Below are 24,413 nucleotides of genomic sequence, written 5' to 3' on the forward strand. Positions count from 1 at the left end.
TCTTTTCGTTAATTTAGGCATGTTAGAATTGTCCTATCGATTTCAAACTTTGCATGATGATTTCTATAGGAGTTAGGTACGAGTTAGAAAGCGAAGCAGCTCTATAATCGTTACCAGAAAGTCCATTTAAAACATATTGCTTTTTAACATAAAATTTTTATGTGATATATTTATCCGATTGGTCTGTTTTTGGAATACTGATTCCTAGGACAACAAAGTACATTGTTATAAGCGAAGCATCTATCTAATCAAGTTCTAAAAACGTAAGTATGTCCTTAAACAATAACCAGTAATTTAAGAAGTTTTTCAGTAGATTTACTTACAATATTGTTTCGTTCGACTTTTATAGATTTATTTTCTGTTTATTTAGTTTTGACATTATACAAGTGTTAATGTTCGTTTGTCCTACCGTTTCAGAGCTTCGCTTTTATAGATGTTGTCATCCTTGTTTTTTTTTTGTTAGGAAATGACCTCAATGTAATATTAGTTTGTATACAAATATAAAATAAATAAATTGAATGGGTAAATAAAATTTACACTTTATTTAGTAATCCTGGGGGAAATTTATTCTTTTTAGTAGCGTAGCTACTCTTTAACTAGAATATATCTGTGCGTCCCCAATGACAGTAATGTAAATTAACATAATTTTGGTGCTTTAACTTTATCTCGCCGCCTAAAAAAACACATATCTATTCTCTCCGGGTATAGTTCCTTTCGTGGCAACGTCTCTTAAGGGGCGTTACGTAGCTTTTCCCCTATTTTTAGCCCCGGTGGGGGGCTCTATCCCTGCGGGCAATGACCTAATCTAACTTACCCTAACCTAAAATAACGAAACGCTCCTTAAGAGGTGTTGCTACGAAAGGGACTATATCCCTATTCCCTACTGCATAGAGGCTCTATGTTGCCAGGACCTATTCATTTTCTTAACCTAAACTACATTAAGCATAAATATTACGATAAAAAATCTCTATTTTAAGAGCTCAGAACTTTTTATGAATTACATCAAAAGGACTATTGTGACTAAGTTAATCATCTAAAACATTTTTGATCTAAATTTAGCAGCCATGCACTAAAATATGAATATGATACAAAGCATTGGGGGAAGAATAATTAATGACTATTTGCGTTCCCTGTTTTTTGTCTATGTATGAGTGACATAAAAATTTTCAATGAATAAAAACCTCAAAACCATTTTTATCTCTCTATACCTCTCTCTATCTCTTCTCTCGCATTCTTTTTCTCCCTCTATCTTTTTCTCTTTCCCGGTTATCTCTCTGTTTTTTTTTCTCTTCCTCTCTCTTTTTTTTCTCTTTCTTTCTTTTTTCTCTCTCTCTCTTTCTTTCTTTTTTTTTCTCTCTCTCTCTCTGTCTCTCTCTTTCTTTTTCTCTCGCTCTCTCTTTCTATTTTTTTCTCTCTCTTTCTCTCTCTCTTATTTTTTCTCCCTCTCTCTCTCTTTCTTTTTCTTTTTCTCTCTTTCTTTTTCTTTCTCTCTCTTTCTCTCTCTCTTTCTTTCTTTTCACTCTTTATGTACATGTCTTTCTCTCTATCCCCTTCAATTTCGTCTAAGCTTTGAAATATCTCTTTTAACATTAGTTACGGCTCTTTTGAAATAGATTCATGGTTTCAAAATTCAAATAAATTTTCAGTAATTTATTTACTAAACAATTCTTAGGTAGCAGTCTGTGTGTATGTTTTTAAGCAAAAACAATCTTCCTAATTTCTGTAAACTAAATTATTGTTGTATGTAAAAACTAACGGCAACACGACTAAGTTTTTAAATGATAAAATAACATTTGGGGACTAATTTTTTTCACGGGTGAATTCTCTTGGGATAGTGGAGGTACCCTTCCCAAAAATAGTTATAAACCTTCCCTGGACCTATAATGAAGCTTTATTGGAAGCAAGAAACATATCGGTTCCGCCGTTAGCGAGATATTAAGCTATAGAAAATGATTTCTTGTTTAATAATATGAGATTTTTTTTTGCATCGTATTGTAAACAGCTTTCCGCGGATATAAAATATACAATTATATATAAAAACTTTTTTTAATCTTATGATTGTACCTTTTTTTACTCGTAGAAAACTGGATATGTCACTATGCTAGACATAGTTTTTTCGTTTGGATGAGAACCGGTTCTAATCCACGGGATATTAATGGGTTTTAAATAAATACGAGAAATGTATTAAAATTCGGCAACCATGGCAAGAACTTAAATCCATGATATATTTATAAAGAACCAAGTGAGACGTAAGACATTAAAATATTCAAAGTGTACAGAGTTAACTATAGAGTGTCCTTTTTCACACCCTTCGTTTTTATGGGATGAGATGAATTTGTGCACATCCCCAATTAAAAACAAAATTACCCTTCTGTAGATTAAGCTTATATTATTTTTAAAAAGTCCCCAAAATGTTTTAGCAAACCAATATAAGAGAAAATCAATAAAACTTTGGGTATAATTTATAGTCCAATTTCCCCTCCCTTCCTTATATTTTTTTTCATGTAGCTGTTGTCATAACCTATATTTGTTTAAACATGCACTTTTTTAGATTTTAATGGAAGGACAAATGCAATAATTCTTCTATTGATGACTCCAAAATCATCAGTTTATTATGTTAAAAATATATTAAAAGCGAAGCTTTTCTATAATTAAGGTCAGTGCGTCCGTAACGGATGGCTTTTTCGTTAATTTAGGCATGTTAGAATTGTCCTATAGATTTCAAACTTTGCATAATGATAGGTACGTTTTAGAAAGCGTAGCAACTCTATAATCGTTATCAGAATGTCCGTACCTCCATTTTAAACATGTTAATTTTTTAACAATAATTTTTTTGTGATAAAATCATCCGATTGTTCTGATTTTTGGATTACTGATTCCTTTTACAATAAGGTACAATATTTTGAGCGAATCCAAAAAATGTCAGTATGTACTTAAACAGAATTGTGTATTTAAGAAGTTTTGCAACAAATTTACGAATGGTTATGTCAAAACTTATCATATTTTGTATATTTAGTTCTAACACTCTACAGGAGTTAATATTCGTCTGTCATACCGTTTCAGAGCTTCACTTTTATGGATGTTGTCATCCTTGTTGATATATATATGTGCATTCACCAATATGTTTATCTATTCATGCATCTACTATCTATCTATCTATCTATCTATCTATCTATCTATCTATCTATCTATCTATCTATCTATCTATCTATCTATCTATCTATCTATCTATCTATCTATCTATCTATCTATCTATCTATCTATCTATATATCTATCTATCTATCTATCTATCTATCTATCTATCTATCTATCTATCTATCTATCATCTATCTATCTATCTATCTATCTATCTATCTATCTATCTATCTATCTATCTATCTATCTATCTATCTATCTATCTAACTATCTATCTATCTATCTATCTATCTATCTATCTATCTATCTATCTATCTATCTATCTATATATCTATATATCTATCTATATATCCATCTATCTATCCAATTCTAAAGTAAATGTGCAACTTAAGGTTGTGGAATGAATTAAATGAGTTTGAAATTATGTGCATCTAAGATTACCAGGGAGAAAGGGAGGGGACAATGGAAGTAAAAAAAAATATACAATTCTTTCTTGTCCACTAATATTTAAATTGTTGTTCATCCTAGATATTCAAGATTTCAAGAATTGTTATTTGGTGTTCTTTTGACAACCAAGCCTTTCATATCATGACCTTTAAATTTTCCATCAATAATTAGGCATCTATGACAGAAGTTTGTGAAAATTATTATGGTAGAAGAATAATTTTTCACCCAGTGTTCTATATACACCCTGCTAATATTAAACTAATGAAGAAACAAGGATTTAGCAACAACATAAATGTTTTTCTTTACGTTTCTATTCATAATAATACAAGTTTTAATGTTAAAATAAGGTTTTTTTCCCTCCATTTTCTACTTTAGCTGTCAGCTGTTATCATCAAAAATAAAACAATAAATTATTAGAATTGACTGATTTTTATTTTTTGTGAAATTTGGAGAAAGAAATAATTCCCTCTATTGTATATGTATATCCCTGTAGCAAGCTTTTAAAATTTCAAAATTTAAGAGTATTAGTATGAAGTTTCAAAAGAAATTTTTTACCAATTTTCTGTGAAAAAATGATTATTTTGCAGTTTTTTTAAAACTTTAAGTGAAAATGAGTTTTAAAACCAAAACTTGATTTGAAGAAAACTAAAAAAGGGTACCTACTAAATTTTTAAAGCCTTTGGTAGGATTATGCTGATAATTATAGCAATATGTCGATATAACAACAGCACAAAATATAATGAGGATAAGGTCTATAAACTTAAAAGGAAGAAAAAGGTATATTTGCTTATGGAATGAAATACATCAACAAAGGGAACATTTTCATAAAACTGCAATATAATAAGGTTTAAAACCAGTATTCGAAGTTTTTATAACAAGAAATGTCAATAATAAAGCTCTGCTTTGGACTTTATTGTGTAATTATTCATCAAATATATTCATGTCATTATTTTAATAATTAAATCTATCCTAGTATATAAAGTAGTAAGCTTTTTTTGACTGTAGCAAAGGATCTCGCTAACCGCTGACCCGATATGGTTCTCCTTTATAGTGAAGCTTCTTTTATGTATTGAAATGGGTTTAGGCTATTCTATTTTTATAAATAAGTCTTCCTAGTCTATTATAAAGTATTTTTTATTACAATATAATTAACAGAAATATCCTAATTGTTTAGTTTCTGCGTTTTTTTTGTAACATAAAAAGGACACCGATCAGATGATATTAATCTATTTGCAAAATTTGACGAAATGTAGGAGTTGGCAAATTCTATATTTTCAATTTTAAGAATATATTGAAATATAATAATTAATGTCATTATCATCAATCTATCAGAAAATATCTAAACAAATTATTTTGCATTTTTCGACATTTAACCATATTTTCAACATACCACATGCTGTTACTGTAAACGAATTGTGGCCTGGCTGCTTAAAGACCAATGCATAGACTGTTTTTATTTTTACGCCTTGTACATTATGTTTTAAACATTAGAGTAAAACACTATATGGAGAAGGGGTTAGATAACTGTATCTCATCATCCCAATGTCCTTAAGCCTACTCTCAATTAGGTCATTGAAAATCAACCAATGGTGTCGGGGACATAAAAAACAGCAAAGGAGCAGAAAACAATTTGCTAGCAGACGAAGAAGATCATTGAAAAAGGGAGGGATGTAGTTGCACTTTAGTTTTAAGCTGAGTTTTTTTTTGTGTATCGACTAATCTGTTTACCCATAAAAAATATATATTCAAATATTCATAGAATTTATATCAACTTAACCAGCTGAGGTGTGCTGACAATAATACAAGCGCAGCAATAATAAACACCATATAAACAGTACATTTACATAATATAAATATTGTTTCAATAAGTAACACAGCAATAGGAAACTAAGAAAATATTAGAGATTGAAAAATATTTTCCTAGATGGATTTGAAACCGATTAATATCCGCTAGATAAGAATCGGTTCTCACTGAAAAATCAGGTATAATATTAGAGATATTTTTCTACAAATATTAAAATAAAAATCATAAAATTAATATCGGTTTTGTTAACCTGGCCTTCGGCCCCTCGGCCCTAACAAAACTGGTTTTAATTTTACAATTCATTTTAATATCCGCAGAATGCTGTCTATAATATGAAATAAGTAGGAGTAGTGGTAGTTGTGTGGTCACCTGTTTGTTCAAAACTTAACTCCTTTTTCTAATTTAAGGTATTATATTTTGGCAGTATCCTTTAAACAACCTTAACCAAATTTAAGTTAAGTAAAAACTGGATATAATGGGAAAAAGGATAGTGTGATAAGAAAAGAACATTATTAAAGTAACATAAATTATAACCAGATAAAATGATTATTTTTATCTAAATAAAAAAATTGATTTATCATCAATTGTTCAATCCTAGTATGTTTGACATATCTCTGTTTTTGAGTTATAACAACTTGGTTAAAAATCTTAAAATTAATTTTAAAATAGGTGTATTTTTGCCAACAAAACTGTGAATTTGACAGCCTAATTGAATTTCATGGGTGTGAACTTGACAGTACAACTGTGTTTATGACAGTACTTTAGGTGTAATTTTGACAGTGGATAAAAAAATATTCCCAAAAATTCAGCTAAAAACGAAATTGACAAAAACACACCCAATTTTTGTCAAAAACACAATGGCTGTATTTTTGCTAGTGGTAAAAGTGGCAGCACCCCGTTTTTAATGTTTACTTTAAAAGATCTATATAGATGGATGGGTTTAAGAATTTATATAGCCACAATTATAGGGGTAAATTTTCAAATATTAGTAGGTATTGTCAATAAATCACTAATTATGACACATTCTCTAGATACCTAATTAAATTTGTTATATTAGGTTCCTTAAATCCTTCCAAAAACAAGGAAAATGTAAAATATTTTCTCGTATTCATTCGAATCCGGTGGATAGGAACCGGTTCTCATCTACGGATATAGAATGTACAATTATAAGATTAAAACTAGTTTTTTTTTTAGCCACGTGGTGCCGGAAAGCCGTTTATAATACGATACGAGAAATAACTATTCTTTAGTTACTCTAACGTAGGAATAGAGTGGTATACAGACCATATTGTAGAATAGTAATTTATCACATAGTAGTATAACAGCTTTCCACGGATATAAAAATGTAAAATAATAAGATTAAAACCAGTTTTGTTAGACCCGAGATGTTGGAAGCACGGGCTAACAAACTTGTTTTAATATTAAGAAAACTAGATATAATATGATACGATACATGATTTTTAAGTATGGCTTAGAATCAGTTCTAATCCATAAGTTTTGAAGCCATATTGGAATATATTTTCTACTACAATTTTGTACTTAAGACAACTATAAATGTTTGTCTAATTGTATAATCATTAACTCAAGTGCCTTGTTTACTAGTTTCTTACAAGTTACATGGTGAAAAACACACAGGGTGGGAGAGGAAACTATTTTATCCCAAAAAATCATTTTGTTATCTGCCACTTCTAGGTTTAAATTTGGGTGGAGAGGGTCGAAAGGCTGTGGAGGGAGGGGACATTGGGCTGTCTATTACACTAGTCCCCTCCCTCACAGCCTTTTGACCCTCTCGAACCTTTGGGTCTTATATTGAATTTTGATCGGTGGATTCATTCAGAAAAGTGTCCACATGTTTCAATTACTGATTGTAATCTACAGAAGGGTTAATTTTGTACACCATAATTGGGGATGTACTGCACATCAATTTATCAGTCATTGTCCTATCCTTTTAGTTAACAGGTTGCAAGGGATGGGTTATACTTACATAGAGTATTATGTAAAAAAAAAATCAAAAATAAATAAGCATACCTTATTCCAAATAAACACATAACTCAGGCCTTCTTCAACTTCTAATTCTTTCCTAAAATAAGGTGAATGATTTAATACCTATATTTGTGAAAACTTTTTCTTAACAGAAAATTTTAATTTTTAATAATTACAAAAGAGCCCACAATAGGGTGGGTTCGAACCAGCGACATTTGTACACATTATCACTTTCATATATTACAAAATGATTTGCATGTACCTTGGTGTTTTAAGGTATACTTATCTCATAAGAGGTGCACTTATATTTTAAGTAAACCTAGTTCAGTTGTAAATACAAAATTTAAAAATGTATACAGCTAACTTGTATTTGTTTGAAACTTTTGTTTAGTAAAACAGCGTTGTTTTGACTCTTTATTCCAATGTTTTTCTATTTATAATCCTTTATTTGTTACACTATTGAACAAATTAAGCAAGTCCTGATAATTTTTTAAAAAGTATTCTAATTTGCCAGGGGCAGCAATCTCTTGAATACAAAAAAATACAGTTTTTTTTTGTAGACTAAGACAAGTTTTGATTGGATTAAAAAAAAAAAAATAATGTAACTGACAAAATGTCATGTCTTCTAAAAGATGCATTTTAGCTGCTTAAAAACTCTAGCTAAGAGACTCCACCCCCCCCCAAAAAAAAAAATAGGATTAATTATAAGATATTTGCATGGTTATTATGAAACAAACTTTTTGCAATACTAATGCTGTATTCTGTGTTTACTTTTTATGATCTAATTTCTTAAGTTTCTAAAAAAATCCATGTAAACTAAAAACAAACTTAAAAACTCTGCAAAACATCCACTGTGTGCTATCAAAAGCTAGCAAATTTTACATTCAGACTTTTAAATGAGATACAATGAGTGTTATTCAGGCAAAACTGTTTATGCAATGCAGAAATATTTCTCATAAAACCTTTTAATGTAAATAAAAGTGCACTTTTAGCACCTTATAGCCGTTTGGGATCTTCAAAAATGCATTTCGTAAACATTTAACGGTGATGGTTTATAGCAGTTTTTTTAATGAGAGAGAAAGTAAGATTTTTAAAAAGAAAAGTGACCCCTCTTTCACAAAAAATTTATCCTAGAGTCATTCCATTCATTGCTAAATTTCTCAACTTTGCTTTTATGAAGGGCAATGTTACAATGTGTGTATTATTGAGCCTGATTTTCATGAATATATTTCTCATTTACAAACAAATAACAAGTTCCGAGAGAGAGATGTAGCTTCTCAATACTTTTTGGGGGGGTTCTGTAAAGATCAACCTCCTTAACTGTGTAATAAGAAAATTTCAATATAAATATAATAAGGATTTTATGAATTATTTTGATATGGAATCCTTTTTTCATTTGTCTTATTTTCAATTATGTATGTTTTCAACTTTACTTCCACTACTGCTTCTACTATTTATTTTCTGTGATCTTGTTTGTTAAAAGAACAACCAGATATAAATACTAAATAGCGGTATTCTGCGCTATAACATAAAGTTAGCCAAAATAAGAAAAGTTGCATTATTTTTAGTACCCAAAGACAAAGATAATTGAATAATGCATTTTCGATCCAATTTTAATCATATCTGTGGAAGGGGAGAGTCGAATTTGATAACCCAATTTCTTTTTTTCAGATTTTAAAAGAGTAAAAAAAAAAATTTTTTGGGGGGGGAGAATTTTTTTTTTAGGGGTGATTTTTCTTGGGAGGGTAATGGTAACCTCCCCCGAAATAGTTATAAACATTCCCGGGACCTATGAGAAGCTACCCTGTTAAGTTGCGGTTAGCCAGATCCTTAAAAGTTTAACATATAAAAAGATATCTTACAAGACAGGCAAGAATACTTTTAAAGTAGCTGTGTATAGTAGACTTATTTGTAGCTGTATCAAAACGCCTTGAATAACAATTCCCCCTGTTTTTCTTACATGTACATACTAGGAACAAAAGATTTACATATATTTGCCATGCTTTGAGGGAAACTCAAATATTCTAAAATCATAAGAAAATAGGGTTATACTTTGATACACCATGATTGCATCTAAAAAGTTCTGAGATTTCTATATTATAGTGTTTCTTATGATTTGATAATGTGATGTATATTCAGAATTAGGGGCGTGCACTGGGGTTTGCCAGAAGTGGGTGTGATGCCTTGAGAAATCGAATAAAGAGATGCTTACACACCCCTTTAAACTCTCATGTTCTTAATTAAAGTAATTTGAATTATGAGAATTTTTTAAAACTTATTTTAAGTTTATTTACAAATTCCTTTTCCTCTGCTATGTATATTTTTCCCTTCTTTCAAATACAAACACTATCAAAAGCTGAATACCTAATTTTCAAGCAATGGTTATGTGTATGTGTGTACATTGTACAACAAGGACATGTATGCAAATTTGTAGCGCAGCTATAACAGTAGATATTAAATTTGTCTATTAATATTCACGGGTAGGTATTGCAAATAACTCATTTGATATGCATAATATTGCATTGCATATTCTATTAAATTAAAGTTTTATTTTCTTATAAATCAAACATTATTTTTACTAAACAATTCAAACTAGATAAAAAAGATGTTTTGGTCAGATTTTTTTTCTTGTAATATTAGGAAATCGCTATTGGAAAGGTTGGACAGTAATTTTACTTTGATACTTTTATCATTCGAATAAAAAATCATAAATATAATGAATATTTTACCTGTATAGCTTGCCAGCAACTGTAATATTGATATAAACTCTTGTCAGAGTATCTGGAATTATTCTTCCTTGTTTGCCTAACCTTTGACCGCCCGCAGGGGTTAAGTAAAAGGTTAGACTAGATTCAGGTTGAGAATTATGAACCAGGGAGAAGTCAGTACCTACAAAAATACAAATATTAATGATAATTGAAACTTACAATAACTGTATATTACTGAAGAAAAAACAATTTGAATTTAATATAGAATAATCTTGCCTCAAAAAATTTGTAAGTTACATTTTACCTTTTTCTTTATAACTAAAGAAAAAACAATTTGAATTTAATATAGAATAATCTTGCCTCAAAAAATTTGTAAGTTACATTTTACCTTTTTCTTTATAACTAAAGAAAAAACAATTTGAATTTAATATAGAATAATCTTGCCTCAAAAAATTTGTAAGTTACATTTTACCTTTTTCTTTATAAAATGGTAAAATAATTCAAAAATCTTTAAAATCACTTTTCCCTTTTAATTTAATTTTTCTAATCTGTCATTTGTCCATTTTTCATTTGTACATCTACATCTGTCAGTCTTTTAAAGTGTCAGTCTGCCTATCTGGCTATAAATTGATCTGCCTTGCAGTTATTAATCCATTTAATGGCGGCAATGCCCCTATATGCCTCTAGGGACCCTTGTGTTTGATGGTGATGATAATATTTTTAGAGTGATTTCTCCAAATAGTTATAAACCTTTTCAGGACCTATGAGAAGCTACACTGTAATCATATCAGTTAACGAGATTTTCCGTGCACACAGACAGACACAGACCCTGTTACTTTTAAATTAGGGAAAGCATAAATACCTGGAATCCTGATCTTATTAGTAACAACACCAGTCAAAGGATTTACAACAATATCTAGAAGAATTGGAATGTCTTCTTGAGGTGTGATAGTTGAGTGGGAGGCAATTATTTTAGGTTTCATTCCCCCTGCAAGGCTATGGTCTCCACATATGTCTGCCATAGGGTCTAAATAGATAAATAGGTTAATTATTAGATTACATTGTAAATAAATACATAATATTTAAAAATTATAAAATTATGCAGGATAAATCAAAAGATAGTTGGATCGAAATAGATAAGTAAATGTAGTTTATGGTAAATACTAAGAGATATATTTTAAATAGATCAACAGCTAAATATTAGGCAATATAAGAATTGAATCATTAGATAGATTATCCTTAACTTTCCCTCCATTCCCTGATATTACATAACACATAGTTGTGTGGAATAAAGTTTACATTGCACACAAAGTTAGTCTGTTGTCATTCAAACATAGATAGACAAATAGAAGAATTGTAGATAGACAGATAGATGAAAAGATTGATAATTGGATGGATAGATTGAACGATTGATAGTTGGACCAATAAATGGGAAGATTGATAGTTTGACAGATAGATTGAATGATTGATAGTTGGACCAATAGATGGAAAGATTGATAGTTTGACAGATAAATTGAATGATTGATAGTTGGAACAATAGATGGAAAGATTGATAGTTTGACTAATAGATGGAAAGATTGATAGTTTGACGGATAGATTGAACGATTGATAGTTGGACCAATAGATGGAAAGATTGATAGTTGGACAGATAGATTAAACAATTGATAGTTGGACCAATAGATTGAAAGATTGATAGTTGGACAGATAGATGGAAAGATTGATAGTTGGACTAATAGATGGAAAGATTGATAGTTGGACTAATAGATGGAAAGATTGATAGTTGGACTAATAGATGGAAAGATTGATAGTTGGACTAATAGATGGAAAGATTGATAGTTGGACTAATAGATGGAAAGATTGATAGTTGGACTATTAGATGGAAAGATTGATAGTTAGATGGATAGGTGGAAAAACTCTCTGTGGATTTTATACATAAATCAAACAATAAATTTATCAAATAAAAAATGAAAGATGGTCAGATAAAGGATAGGTATGAGCAAAAGTAGATTTCTTACAGATTCACTTTTCAATTGATGTTGTAATAAGTGATCTCTAGAAATATTTATTTAAGATATGTAGGTTGATAAATCTTAAAGTTATATAAAAGTAGATAGGCAGATGACTTATGCATCCATGACCTTAATCTGGCATGTGCAAGAAAACCAAGAATTTAAGCAGCACAACTGTCTTGTTAGGAATTTCAATTGTGGCATTTAAAGTTTGTTTATAGTGTGCTATTTGTTTCAAGTGTTTTAGGATTAATTGTTATTTGTATCCTATTTTGAAATCTCATTTCAAGGTTTTTCAACTTGTAAATTGTCATTGCTAACCTTTATGAAAGGTAATTATTAAATAATTTAAATGAATTAAACTTTGACCAGTTGCTTTCAAGAATTTGAAAATATTCATTTTAGATTTTTTCATTCATTTTTATTGATTTTTTATTTTATTTGTTTTTGAGTTGATGATTTAATGCTCATTAAATATTCTTATATGTTAAATTTAATGCCAATAAAGTAAGATTTCAAACTATAATATGTTCTTTTCATGTTCCTGTGTGTTCTTCATTCTTGATTACCCTGTAATGATCATCCTTCTCTTATCTTGTGTACACCCTGTATTTGTACTGATGATCCTATTTTGCATTTAAAACCCACAGAAGTGTGTGCTTCGTGTATGTGTGTGTTTTTCTTTGTGTGTATTTTGAAATGATTGACATTTTTGCATAGATAGAATCCATGCATCAATAAAAAAATACAAATACAAACACACACCTAGCTTGATTGTAGTCATCTATTTTTGGGTCATTATATTCTTGTTTTTTTTACAAATTAAATCAATTATTAATAGGTTTTAGTGTGGATTATTCAATTATTTTTCACGAATCAAATCACAAATCACTTGTAATTGTATTCAAATCAATAAGTTTGTAGAATTACCATGTGCCACATTTTTATTCTTTATTGGCTAATTTTAAAGGAAAATATGTAATAAAACAGAATTTTTTTCATGTACTGAACTTTATTCACCAGAAAAAAAAACTAACAACTATATTCATTGGTGATATTTTTACTTTAACTTTTAAAAACCTACAAAGAGTTGGCTACAATTTGAAGAGTGAAAGCCTGGTTTTGCAAAACTATCTTCCTCTCTTTATGAATAGAAAATCTAGGATTAACCATCTTTCTAAACAAATTTAATCCTTTGAAATATTTTGAATGAAAAAACCTTTTTAATTTCAGAAAATTTTTCCCAGTTAATCAATTGCATCCACCTATCATTATATTCAAATATGTTCCCTGTATTGATCTAAAACCCTACAAGCCCTAAGCCTTTAAATCATTTACCCTAAAAGATTATACAATTTAACAACCCATTTTAGAAAGAACATTTAATATACAGAAAATTAAAAAGTATTTTTGTGTTCATTGTATTTGATAAACTTCTTTATTTGTATTTACACTCAAGTGCTCTTCAAATAAGAATTATAATTATAAATAAACACTCAATTTTTAAGTAATTTATTGTTTATATTTAATAATGTAGGTTTGTCTTTATCAATAAGTAATGATTTCAATATTTATTGTAATTCTATTTTCATTGATTCTATTCTTTGCACTGAAATACAAATGTTTTGTTATTGCCATCCCTCATCAATTAATCCTTAACCTGAGGGCTTTAATCCTGTGCCAGCATCTTTTAGATGCATGGCAAGATGGGCATTTGTAAGTAGAGGTTGATGGTTGAAGAGTACATATAAATATATTAATATTCCATTATATAATAAAGTAAGGTTTATTTGTATGAAGCTTAAGATTTTTACAACTAGAGAACTGATTAAATTTTCCCCTTTATTTAGAGTCTATAAAGAGGTACTGGGATAGTATTAGGCTATTGTTTTTTAAGATTAAGGCCTTTGTAAAGTTTTAAAATAAATTTCTGCAGATTTCTTATCCATTTAGTCCCTAGATGCAAGGGGCATAGATGCTAGTTTTGTTAAGGTATTTTGTTAGATAAATAGATGGTTTATATTGTTGTAGGTGTATTATAATATAAATTAGCAGAGGAATTGATAAACAGATGTTTTTTTTAATTCAGGTATGAGAAAAAGAAAATATAAATTTTGTGTAAAGATAATCTATAGAAAGAAAATTTGCAAGAAAAGTGAAAGAAAATAATTTTCTAAAATTGATCAAAATTGCTCTAAGCTATGTACCAAGGACAAGTAAAAGTGACAATAAGTGGATTTTTAACTTAATTTTTACTTTACTATTACATAATATTTTCTGCTTTTCATAGCTTGATAATGTACTGTCATAATATCATATTATATTCACTTTAGAACTAGCCTAAAATGTACAATGTGTTTGAGTCTTATATTGTGCATTTTTTTTACAGAATGTAGCTGATGAAAATTTACTTTCATAGTTTATCCAAATACAACAAATTTTAAAGTTAAAATATTAGTTCAGTCGTTTTGTGGATCTTATTGAACACAAAAAAAAACACATTAAAATCAACAAACATATATCTACATTATGATGACTGATAAAAAAGAAAGAAAGTAGAAGTGGACTAACAAGTGTGCAAAAAAACAGAAAAAAAATGCAAACCTATATCCAATAAGATTATATGGCTTTAAAAAATATAGAGACCTTACCTCTAGCCTCTATGAATATCGCCCCAATAGGAGGGGATTAGGTTTTTGGGGTATAGTCCTTTCCATGACATCGCTCCATATGGGGCGATGATTTTAATTGATCGCCTCTTATGACAAGGGGCGATGTATTGGCTCCTTGAAAGGAGCGATTTAATAGCCCCTTATAACAAGACGCGATGTTATGACTCCTTGAAAGGAGCGATTTGATAGCCCCTTGCCCTAAGAGGCGATTAAATGATCCTTTATCGCTCCATAATCGCTCCTTCTAAAGAGGTAATGATATGTACTCTTATCCCAAGGGGCTATTTAATAAAATATCGCCTCTTCATGGCCCCTTCACGATTTTATATATATATCTGAGTTCCTTGATGGCCCCTACATCGCTCCTTTATCTCTCCTTCTTGAAATTTATATTACATTGTACTTACTTTGATGGCCCCTACATCACTCCTCCATCGCCCCTTCATCGCTCCTACATCGCTCCTTCATCTCTCCATCTTGAAATTTATACTACATTGTACTTTGATGGCCCCTACATCGCTCCTCCATCGCCCCTTCATCGCTCCTACATCGCTCCTTCATCTCTCCTTCTTGAAATTTTTATTACATGGTACTTTGATGGCCCCTACATCGCTCCTCCATCGCTCCTCCATCGCCCCTTCATCGCTCCTACATCGCTCCTTCATCTCTCCTTCTTGAAATTTACATTACATTGTACTTTGATGGCCCCTACATCGCTCCTCCATCGCCCCTTCATCGCTCCTCCATCGCCCCTACATCGCTCCTTCATCTCTCCTTCTTGAAATTTACATTACATTGTACTTTGATGGCCCCTACATCGCTCCTCCATCGCCCCTTCATCGCTCCTCCATCGCCCCTACATCGCTCCTCCATTGCCCCGTTTATCGCTCCTTCATCGCCCCTTCATCGCTCCTACATCGCTCCTTCATCTCTCCTTCTTGAAATTTATATTACATTGTACTTTGATGGCCCCTACATCGCTCCTCCATCGCCCCTTCATCGCTCCTACATCGCCCCTACATCGCTCCTTCATCTCTCCTTCTTGAAATTTATATTACATTGTACTTTGATGACCCCTACATCGCTCCTCCATCGCCCCTACATCGCTCCTACAGCGCCCCTACATCGCTCCTTCATCTCTCCTTCTTGAAATTTATATTACATTGTACTTACTTTGATGGCCCCTACATCGCTCCTCCATCGCCCCTTCATCGCTCCTACATCGCCCCTACATCGCTCCTCCATCGCCCCTTCATCGCTCCTACATCGCCCCTACATCGCTCCTCCATCGCCCCTTCATCGCTCCTACATCGCCCCTACATCGCTCCTTCATCTCTCCTTCTTGAAATTTATATTACATTGTACTTTGATGACCCCTACATCGCTCCTCCATCGCCCCTACATCGCTCCTACATCGCCCCTACATCGCTCCTTCATCTCTCCTTCTTGAAATTTATATTACATTGTACTTTGATGGCCCCTACATCGCTCCTCCATCGCCCCTTCATCGCTCCTACATCGCCCCTACATCGCTCCTTCATCTCTCCTTCTTGAAATTTATATTACATTGTACTTTGATGGCCCCTACATCGCTCCTCTATCGCCCCTTCATCGCTCCTCCATCGCCCCTACATCGCTCCTTCATCTCTCCTTCTTGAAATTTATATTACATTGTACTTTGATGACCCCTACATCGCTCCTCCATCGCCCCTACATCGCTCCTACATCGCTCCTCCATCGCCCCTTCATCGCTCCTTCTCCAAATTTATATTACATTGTACTTTTATGGCCCCTACATCCCCTACATCGCTCCTCCATCACCCCTTCATTGCTCCTCCATCGCCCCTTCATCGCTCCTACATCGCCCCTTCATCGCTCCTACATCTCCCTACATCGCTCCTTCATCTCTCCTTCTTATAATTTATATTACATTGTACTTACTTTGATGGCCCCTACATCGCTCCTCCATCGCCCCTACATCGCTCCTACATCGCCCCTACATCGCCCCTACATCGCTCCTTCATCTCTCCTTCTTGAAATTTATATTACATTGTACTTTGATGGCCCCTACATCGCTCCTCCATCGCCCCTTCATCGCTCCTACATCGCCCCTACATCGCTCCTTCATCTCTCCTTCTTGAAATTTATATTACATTGTACTTACTTTGATGGCCCCTACATCGCTCCTCCATCGCCCCTTCATCGCTCCTACATCGCCCCTACATCGCTCCTCCATCGCCCCTTCATCGCTCCTCCATCGCCCCTTCATCGCTCCTACATCGCCCCTTAATAGCCCCTTACCTTAATTTATATAACAAAGCTCCTATATGGCCTCTCTATCGCCCCTTAATAGCCACTTAATTTAATTATATAACATTGCCCCTACATAGCCTCTCCATCGCCCCTTAATAGCCCCTTACCTAAATTTATATAACAAAGCTCCTATATAGCCTCTCCATCGCCCCTTAATAGCCCCTTACCTTAATTATGTAACATAGCCCCTACATAGCCTCTCAATCGCCCCTTAATAGCCTCTTACCTTAATTTATATAACATAGCCCCTATATAGCCTCTCCATCGCCCCTTAATAGCCCCTTACCCTAATCTATATAACATAGCCCCTACAAAGCCTCTCCATCGCCCCTTAATAGCCCCTTACCTTAATCTATATAACAAAGCCCCTACATCGCTCCTCCATCGCCCCTTAATAGCCCCTTACCTTAATTTATATAACAAAGCTCCTATATGGCCTCTCTATCGCCCCTTAATAGCCACTTAATTTAATTATATAACATTGCCCCTACATAGCCTCTCCATCGCCCCTTAATAGCCCCTTACCTAAATTTATATAACAAAGCTCCTACATAGCCTCTCCATCGCCCCTTAATATCCCCTTAACTTAATTATATAACATAGCTCCTACATAGCCTCCCCATCGCCCCTTAATAGCCCCTTACCCGATTTTATATAACATAGCCCCTAAATAGCCTCTCCATCGCCCCTTAATAGCCCCTTACCTTAATTTATATAACATAGCCCCTACATAGCCTCTCCATCGCCCTTTAATAGTCCTTTACCTTAATTTATATAAATAGCCCCTATATAGCCTCTCCATCGCCCCTTAATAGCCAATTTATATAACATAGCCGCTACATAGCCTCTCCATCGCCCCTTAATAGCTCCTTACCTTAATTTATATAACATAGCCTCTCCATCGCCCCTTAATAGCCCTCCATCGCCACTTAAAAGCCCCTTACCTTAATTTATATAACATAGCCTCTACATAGCCTCTCCATCGCCCCTTAATAGCCCCTTATATCCTCCTTCAAAACAGTTATACACCTTCCCAGGATCTATTGGAAGCTACCCTATAAAGGAGAACCATATTGGTTCTGCAGTTAGCGATCTTCTTTGATACATACAGACAATGATCCTGTTACTTTTTATAAGGATTAAAAATAAAATGGCCTAAAGCCATCTCATTACCCATAGGAAGCTTCACTGTAAAGGGGAACCATGTCGGTTTAGTGGTTAGCAAGGTACAGACAGACATACATACAGACAAAGATCCTGTTACTTTATTATAAGGATTAAAATAAAATAGTTATTAACCTCCCCAGGACCTATGAGAAGCTACCCTATTAAGGAGAACGATCTCAGGACCTATAGGAATCTTCACTGTAAAGGAGAACCATATTGGTTCAGCGGTTAGCAAGATCCTTCGGTACAGACAGACATTCATACATACAGACAAAGATTCTGTTAATTTATTTTAAGAAATACAGATAAAATTGTTATAAACCTTTCCAGGCCTAAAACCATCTCAGGACCTAATTTCTGCCGTTGACAACTCGAGTTAAGTTACTATATTATTTTTACAATATTTAACTTATCTGTTATTATTGGCTGACGAAAAGTTTGGGCAAAAAAAAAATTTATTCTTCAATGAAATATCTCTCCAGTATAATTTTGCCAAGTGCTAATTTATTAAGAATAAAGTTTGCCACAAATTTACCAAAAAATCTCATTGTCATTTCGCCAGGGAGGATTAGGATAGTTCCCAAAGTGTTATAAGTTGGCTTATCCAAGAGTGCTGTCTAGTCTCCAAAGTTTTATAATACCGTTTTCTTATTCGTTAGATTAACAACCTTGGGGACTTTTTATTGTTTTGTGATTGTTTAGTTCATTAAGTTGAGTGTCTAAATGTTTCAACCACTAATTCTAAACTAAAGAAGGGGTAATTTTGTGAATCATCAATGGGAATAATTAATATATAAACATACATATATATACAGTTTTTTTTTATGAGAGCATTTTTGAAAGCAATTTTACCCTACTTATAGTTATCAGAATTTAATGATTAATGGCTTATTCTCTTCGTTTTTTATAACCATTAACAGAAAAGCAAAAAAATATTTCAGTTTTTATTTAAAAAGTACAGTAAATTCAAAATTTCAAAACATGGGTGTCAACATCTAAAATAGTTATTTCTCGCATCGTATTCTAAACGGCTTTCCGCGGATATAGAAAGTACAATTATGAGATTAAAACTAGTTTTTTTAGCCCCGAGGTGCAGAAGGCACCGGCTAAAAAAACTGGGTTTAATCTTATGATTGTACATATCTATATTCGTAGAAAGCTGGATATAATACGATGCTAGACATAGTTTTTTCGTATGGATGAGAACCGGTTCCTATCCACCGGATTCAAATGAATACGAGAAATGGTTTTAGCGCATTTTTCTTATGCTCAAATCTTCTACCCTTTCCAAGAATGGAGGGAGTACATTGGGGGGCCAGTATTCCCTCCCTGGTTGAGATATGGCCTTCAAATTTCAAAATGTTCTAGTACATGTCACAAGTAGTATCTATATAAATTTTTAGCTCAATATCTCAACTTTGAAGCGTTTTGCAGCCATTCTTGCAAAGGTAGATTATAAGAAAAATGCACTAAAACCATTTTTAGATGTTGACACCTAAGTTTTAAATTTTTTAATTTACTGTACTTTTTGAATAAAAACTGAAATATTTTTTGCTTTTCTATTAAAGGTTATAAAAAAGAAGAGAATAAGCCATTAATCATTAAATTCTAATAACTATAAGTAAGGTAAAATTGCTTTCAAAAAAGTTCTCATAAAAAAACACACTGTATATATGTATATATATCATTTTATCGACAATCGTCTTATCCCTGTAGATCTCTGATTATCAGAGCATTTTTGAAATATTTGCTGCTTATTTTTTGGCTGCCTTTGGCAAAATAATTTTTTTTCATAAAAAATGTATACAAAATTATCGTATTAATTTGGTAAATATATCATTGCACTTGAATTATTTTTAAGTCACTAACGGCTAATCCCATAGATGACCCTAGGAGTACTTTAATGAATAGATGTGGTGGAGAGGGGGGGGAGGGGGAAGGTTAAGAATTTAAGGGAAGTGATACCTTCCGGGGGCTGAAAGTGTTAGTCCCCTCCCCAAAATGAAAACTTTTCCTGCGAGTAAAATAAGCTTCAATGTAAAGGAGAAGCATATCGGTTCAGTTGATACTGATAAACATCCTGTTACTTTAATGTAAATATTAGTTTAAGGATAGTCTGTATAATCTCAGGGATAAAGGAAACATTAGGCAATTTTTACAATAGTCTCCAAAGTTTTATAATGAAGTTTTCTTATTCGTTGGCTCAAAACTTTGGGGACTTTTGTCATATTTTGGTTGTAGTGTTGCAATTTTGTGTATCGTTATTAGGGATGGATAAAAATTTATCGGCCATTGTCTTATTCCTTTAGATCCTTGGTATAATCAACTGAATAACAGTTCCAACAACAAAAATTAAGATATTGCTTCGCTTTTTATGGACAAATATCCTGTTATTTTATTATTAGGAAAAAAAATAAACTATCTTAAAATCATCTCAGTACTCAGCGGTTAGCAAGATCCTACGGTATAGACAGACAGACATACATCATATCGGTTTAGCAGCAAACGAGATCCTTTGCTACAGACAAAAAAAAACTTTGTATATCGACTAGCGGCTACGCCCCCAGCATCTATTGGCTCTGTATTCAAAGGGGAATGAATAAAAGCCTAAAGCCTTCCCAGGACTTAAAATAGAATAGCCTAAAACCATCCCTCGACTTAAAATAAAATAGCCTAAAGCCATTACAAGACAAATATTAAGCTTACCTGAAATAGAAAGCCCAATCTGTTTAGTAGTTATTGAGATCTTAAGTTTCAGAACAGAAAGCCTTACTAACGTGGACAAACACAGGATATTTCGGACAAATGTCGGAGTGGACATTATATAAGTAAAACGCAGAAGTGTCTATAATATCTTAAAAATTAGGTTTCAACAACATTTGTTTAGTTATTTCTACACAGGTTAGGTTAGGTTAAGATATAAATATACAAATAAGCCCCCTGCAGGGGTTAGGCATATAAAAAAACATATTTGACAGTTGTAAACAATGTGAGAAAAAAATATGTTTTAGTTTAATGAAATGTTCTATCTGTTTCAAACCTTTGCCTTTCGATAGAACTTACCTACTTTGGAAAACTGTTAGACTGATTTTAAAATTTCAGTCTGTGAGAAAAGATATTCAAGATTTTTTTTTGTTTTGAAAGATTTTTATCTTATAAATAAAATAAAAGACACTCCTGCGTTTTACATAAGCAATGTCCACTCCGACGATTGTCCCATTCCTAGGTTTGTCCACTCCAACGTTTGTTTATGTTTTACTACTTTATATAATAGGATAATATGTATTCTTCTTTTATATTTCTCTTTTCTTATTCACTTGCAGCTGCGCTCTTTTTAATGTAAGGAGGCAGAAAAATAGCCTAAACCAATTAGGGGCTTAAATCTGAAAATGAAAAAGCAAAAAACCATCCCATGACCTATGTGAAGCTTCCCTTAAATGGAGAATTTAGTCAGTTTATGAAATTTTTAAGCTTCAGACCAAAAAAAATACTTTTTTTGTTAAAAGAGAGACTTTTCTACAATTAGGGCTAGTCCTTTCGTCATTGCTCTTCTCATTAAGTTAAGCATGTGGTTTTCTCTGCTATTGTTAAAGATAGACTGTTGAGATTTTTAGTGAATATTCCCATGACATATGTATATCCAGTCTATAAATTATTTTGTCTGTCTCTCAATTATGCTTCAAAAGACTTAGGTTTCGTGATAATCTTTGAGTAATAGCATATTCTCTTAAAGTCTGCTCTATAACTTACTTTGTCTGTTTGTCCATTATATGATCCTTATTCAATATTCTATTTAACTAAAAAATTTCATTCTCTTAGTTTATTTTTTTTCTTTATTTCATTATGTTATTATATTATTTATATTTATTTTATTAATTCATTATATTTTCATTATAATTTTCCTTTTTAAATGCGAAACTTTTCTATAGTAAGGATTGGTTTGTCCGTACGTCCAAACGGTTAGACGACATTTTCTTTAATTTAGACATGTTATAAATATCCTATCGATTTCAAACTTTGCAGAATGATTTCTATAACAGTTGGGTACAATACTATATTCATTACTAGAAAGTATGTACGTCCATTTTTTTGTATAATATCATTGTCCCATTCATCTGGGTTTTGGAGTAATGTTTCTTAGGACAACAAGGTTTAGTATTATAATCAAATACTAAAAATAAAATTATGCCCTTTTACTATATTCTATACTAGCAGATTCGCCCCTAGCCTCAGGGGCTTTGCCCCAAGAGGTGATAAAATTTTTTTTTGGCGAAATTCGTAATAGGACCAAGAAAATCTTCAGCAAAAAAAAAAATGGGGGGGGATTTTTTTGTTTTTGGGGGGGTTGGGGGTATCCCACCCCCCAAGAAAATAGCCTAAAACCACCACAGGACCAGTAGGTATATTCCCTGAATAGTAGAATATAATCGGTCCAGTGGTTACCGAGATCTTAAGGGACTGACAGACGGACAGACAGACGGACAGACAGACGGACAGACAGACAGACGGATGGACAGACATCATTCTACTTTGTATTATAGATTTACGCTAATTTTAACAAAATTTATGTTTGACCTCCTGATTTTAGAGCTTTGCTTTTGTGAATGTTGTTATCCTTGTTATCTTGCTTTTTTTTCCTTTTTCATAACCTATTATATAAAGTAGTAATCTTTTTATTGTCTGTAGAAAAGCTAACCGCTGAACCTATATGGTTCTCCTTTACAGTGAAGCTTCTTTTAAGTTCATAGAGGGTTTATAATTATTTCGAGGGAGGGTATCTCCACCCTCCCAGAAAATTCACCCCAAGAAAAATATTACCCCATCCCCTCAAAAAATCTTTTTAACTTTTTAAAAGCAAAGCTTTTCTATATTAAGGATCAGTCCGTACGTCCGTAACGGTTAGCTATTTTCGTTAATTTAGGCATGTGATTCCTGTAGTAGAAAGGTACGATTTAGAAAGTCTATAATCATTATCAGAATATCCATACGTCCATTTTAAGCATACTAATTATTAACTTACAACAAATTTTTATGTATCAAAATTATCCGATTAATCTGATTTCTGGGATACTGATTCCTAGGACAACAAAATAGAATGTTATAAGCGAATCATATCTATAATCAAGTCCAAAAAATGTGAGTACGTCCTTAAGCATTTTCCTGCATGTAAGCAATTTCTCAATAAATTTACTTACAATTTTGTTTCGAATTTTAAATTAATGTTCTGACTATTCAGTTCTGACACTCTACATTATTAATGTTCATTAAAGGACGCCTGCAAGAAATAACACGCTTTAACTGCTAAAAGACTGCCACAAGAAGACCCAATACCCCAAATTATAAGCCTTCAGCTTCAATAACAAAAAAGTTCTAGGCATTTCAAAATAGCATTTTATGTACAATGGAATTTTTGAAAGATTTCCAATGCTCATAAAAGAAAAAACAATATTAAATTACGTTGCCTAGACATAAAATTATAACCTTATCTTTGTCAGAAACTTAGATTGCCTGTAACTGATTACATTTTTACAATAAAAACACCACATTTCATAGTCAAAATCTATGAAAAAAAATCGATTTAAATTGCATTTTTAAACGAAAATCATAGCGGAAACAAAGGGGTAAACTAATACAAGCTTAGCTGTGATTGGTTGTTAAGCTGATTCAGCCTTCTGATTGGCTACAGTACATTCGGTACAACGCAAGTAAAACTTATTTTTTTTTAATGATTTTGACTATAAAAATGGGTATTTTTATTGTAAAAATATAATTAGTTACTGGAAACCTAAATTTATGACAAAAATAAGCTTATAATTTTGTTTCTAGGCCACGTAGTTTAATTTTAAAGTTTTCAACATGAGCATTGCAATTCTTTCAAAATTTCCATTGTACATAAAATGTCATTTTAAAATGCCTAGAACTTTTTTGTTATAGAAGCTGAAGGCTTCAAATTGGGGGTATTTGGTCTACTTGTGGCAGTCTTTCAGCAGTTAAAGCGTGGTATTTCTTGCAGGCTTCCTTTAAACTTTTTTCTACCGTTTCAGAGCTTTGCTTTTATAAATGTTGTCATCCTTGTCATCCTTTTAAAACTTAAATTTAAAACTGTAGAGGGTCACATTCCTTCCTTACCTTAATGCCCTACCTTCTATAATGAAGGGGCAATACAATTACAGA

At 32.2% G+C, this 24,413-nt stretch overlaps 1 protein-coding gene across 1 annotated transcript in view; it reads right to left on the bottom strand.

Annotated features, from left to right (window-relative positions):
• The window catches only part of LOC145306448 (teneurin-a-like), a 186,395-nt gene that overhangs the window by 34,959 nt on the left and 127,023 nt on the right, over positions 1-24,413 (bottom strand). The window contains exons 31-33 of the mRNA XM_080148544.1: positions 10,941-11,105; positions 10,100-10,259; positions 7,416-7,467 (exon numbers count right to left, since the gene is read on the bottom strand). Of these exons, the coding sequence (XP_080004670.1) occupies positions 7,416-7,467; positions 10,100-10,259; positions 10,941-11,105 (377 nt within the window). The remainder of the gene's footprint in view (positions 1-7,415; positions 7,468-10,099; positions 10,260-10,940; positions 11,106-24,413) is intronic.

Source organism: Acartia tonsa, chromosome 14 (genome assembly GCF_053477335.1).
Source record: "Acartia tonsa isolate MP-2025a chromosome 14, ASM5347733v1, whole genome shotgun sequence".
Taxonomy (NCBI): domain Eukaryota; kingdom Metazoa; phylum Arthropoda; class Copepoda; order Calanoida; family Acartiidae; genus Acartia; species Acartia tonsa.